This window comes from Egretta garzetta, unplaced genomic scaffold (genome assembly GCF_000687185.1).
Source record: "Egretta garzetta isolate BGI_Z169 unplaced genomic scaffold, ASM68718v1 scaffold627, whole genome shotgun sequence".
NCBI classification, from domain to species: Eukaryota; Metazoa; Chordata; class Aves; order Pelecaniformes; family Ardeidae; genus Egretta; species Egretta garzetta.
Genome location: NW_009260351.1, coordinates 14,059 through 14,897, shown reverse-complemented (window position 1 = coordinate 14,897; position 839 = coordinate 14,059). Strand labels below are relative to the sequence as shown.

The 839-nt window shown below is 64.4% G+C and overlaps 1 protein-coding gene across 1 annotated transcript in view; it reads left to right on the top strand.

The window, feature by feature from the left end:
• The window catches only part of LOC118452726 (IgGFc-binding protein-like), a 21,626-nt gene that overhangs the window by 11,651 nt on the left and 9,136 nt on the right, over window positions 1-839 (top strand). The window contains exon 9 of the mRNA XM_035898425.1: window positions 6-386. Coding sequence (XP_035754318.1) covers window positions 6-386 — 381 coding nt within the window. The remainder of the gene's footprint in view (window positions 1-5; window positions 387-839) is intronic.

Sequence of the window (839 nt, the reverse complement as noted above, 5' to 3'; positions counted from 1 at the left end):
GTGAGGATTTCTTTGCCTCGTGCCGGGAGAGGTGCCGCTGCAAAGCCAGCGGGGTGGTGGAGTGCAAGGAGGTCTTCTGCAGCGCCCACGAGGAGTGTCGGGTAGAGGAGGGGGTGCTGGGGTGCTACCCCACGGGCTACGGGCGGCTGGTGGTGTCAGGCGACCCGCACTACGTGACATTCGACGGGAGAGCCTTCGACCTCCTGGGTTCCTGCACCTACGTCCTGGCGCGGGTGTGCAAGCCGGAGCCGCGGCTGGCGAACTTCTCAGTGCTGCTGGAGCACGACGTGGGCGGTCGGGGGAACGTGGCCCTGATGAAGAAGGTGGTCATCTCCATCCACGGGTACACCATCAGCATGGAGAAGGGACGGAAGTGGGAGGGGACGGTAAGTTGGGAGGCTCCCACGCCTCGGTGCACCCAGGCATGCAAAATCTGCGGCGCGCCCGCAAAATCCCTCAGTGCAACGCATCTGCGCGAAATCCCCCGCCCGCCCGCGCGTGCAAAACCTCCTGGCGCGTGCAAAATCCCTCCACCGGTAAATCAAGGTGGCTCTGTCCCCTGGTACGCACACGTGCGCGATACTCCCTGGGTGCACGAGTGCATGCACACACACCCCCCAGTGCACACACGTGTGCAAAAGCCCCTGTTGCACAAGCACGTGGAAAATGCCCTGGCGCATGCGAACCCCGTTGGGGCACTCGTGCGGGCAGAAACCCATTGGTGAGTGCCCGCGTGCAAAATGCTCCCGGCACACACGTGCGTGCAAACCATGTCCCCTCCCCTCTCCCCCCTCTCCCCCCCCATTCTACGTGCACATTCCAGGTGGCCGGGGAACGCT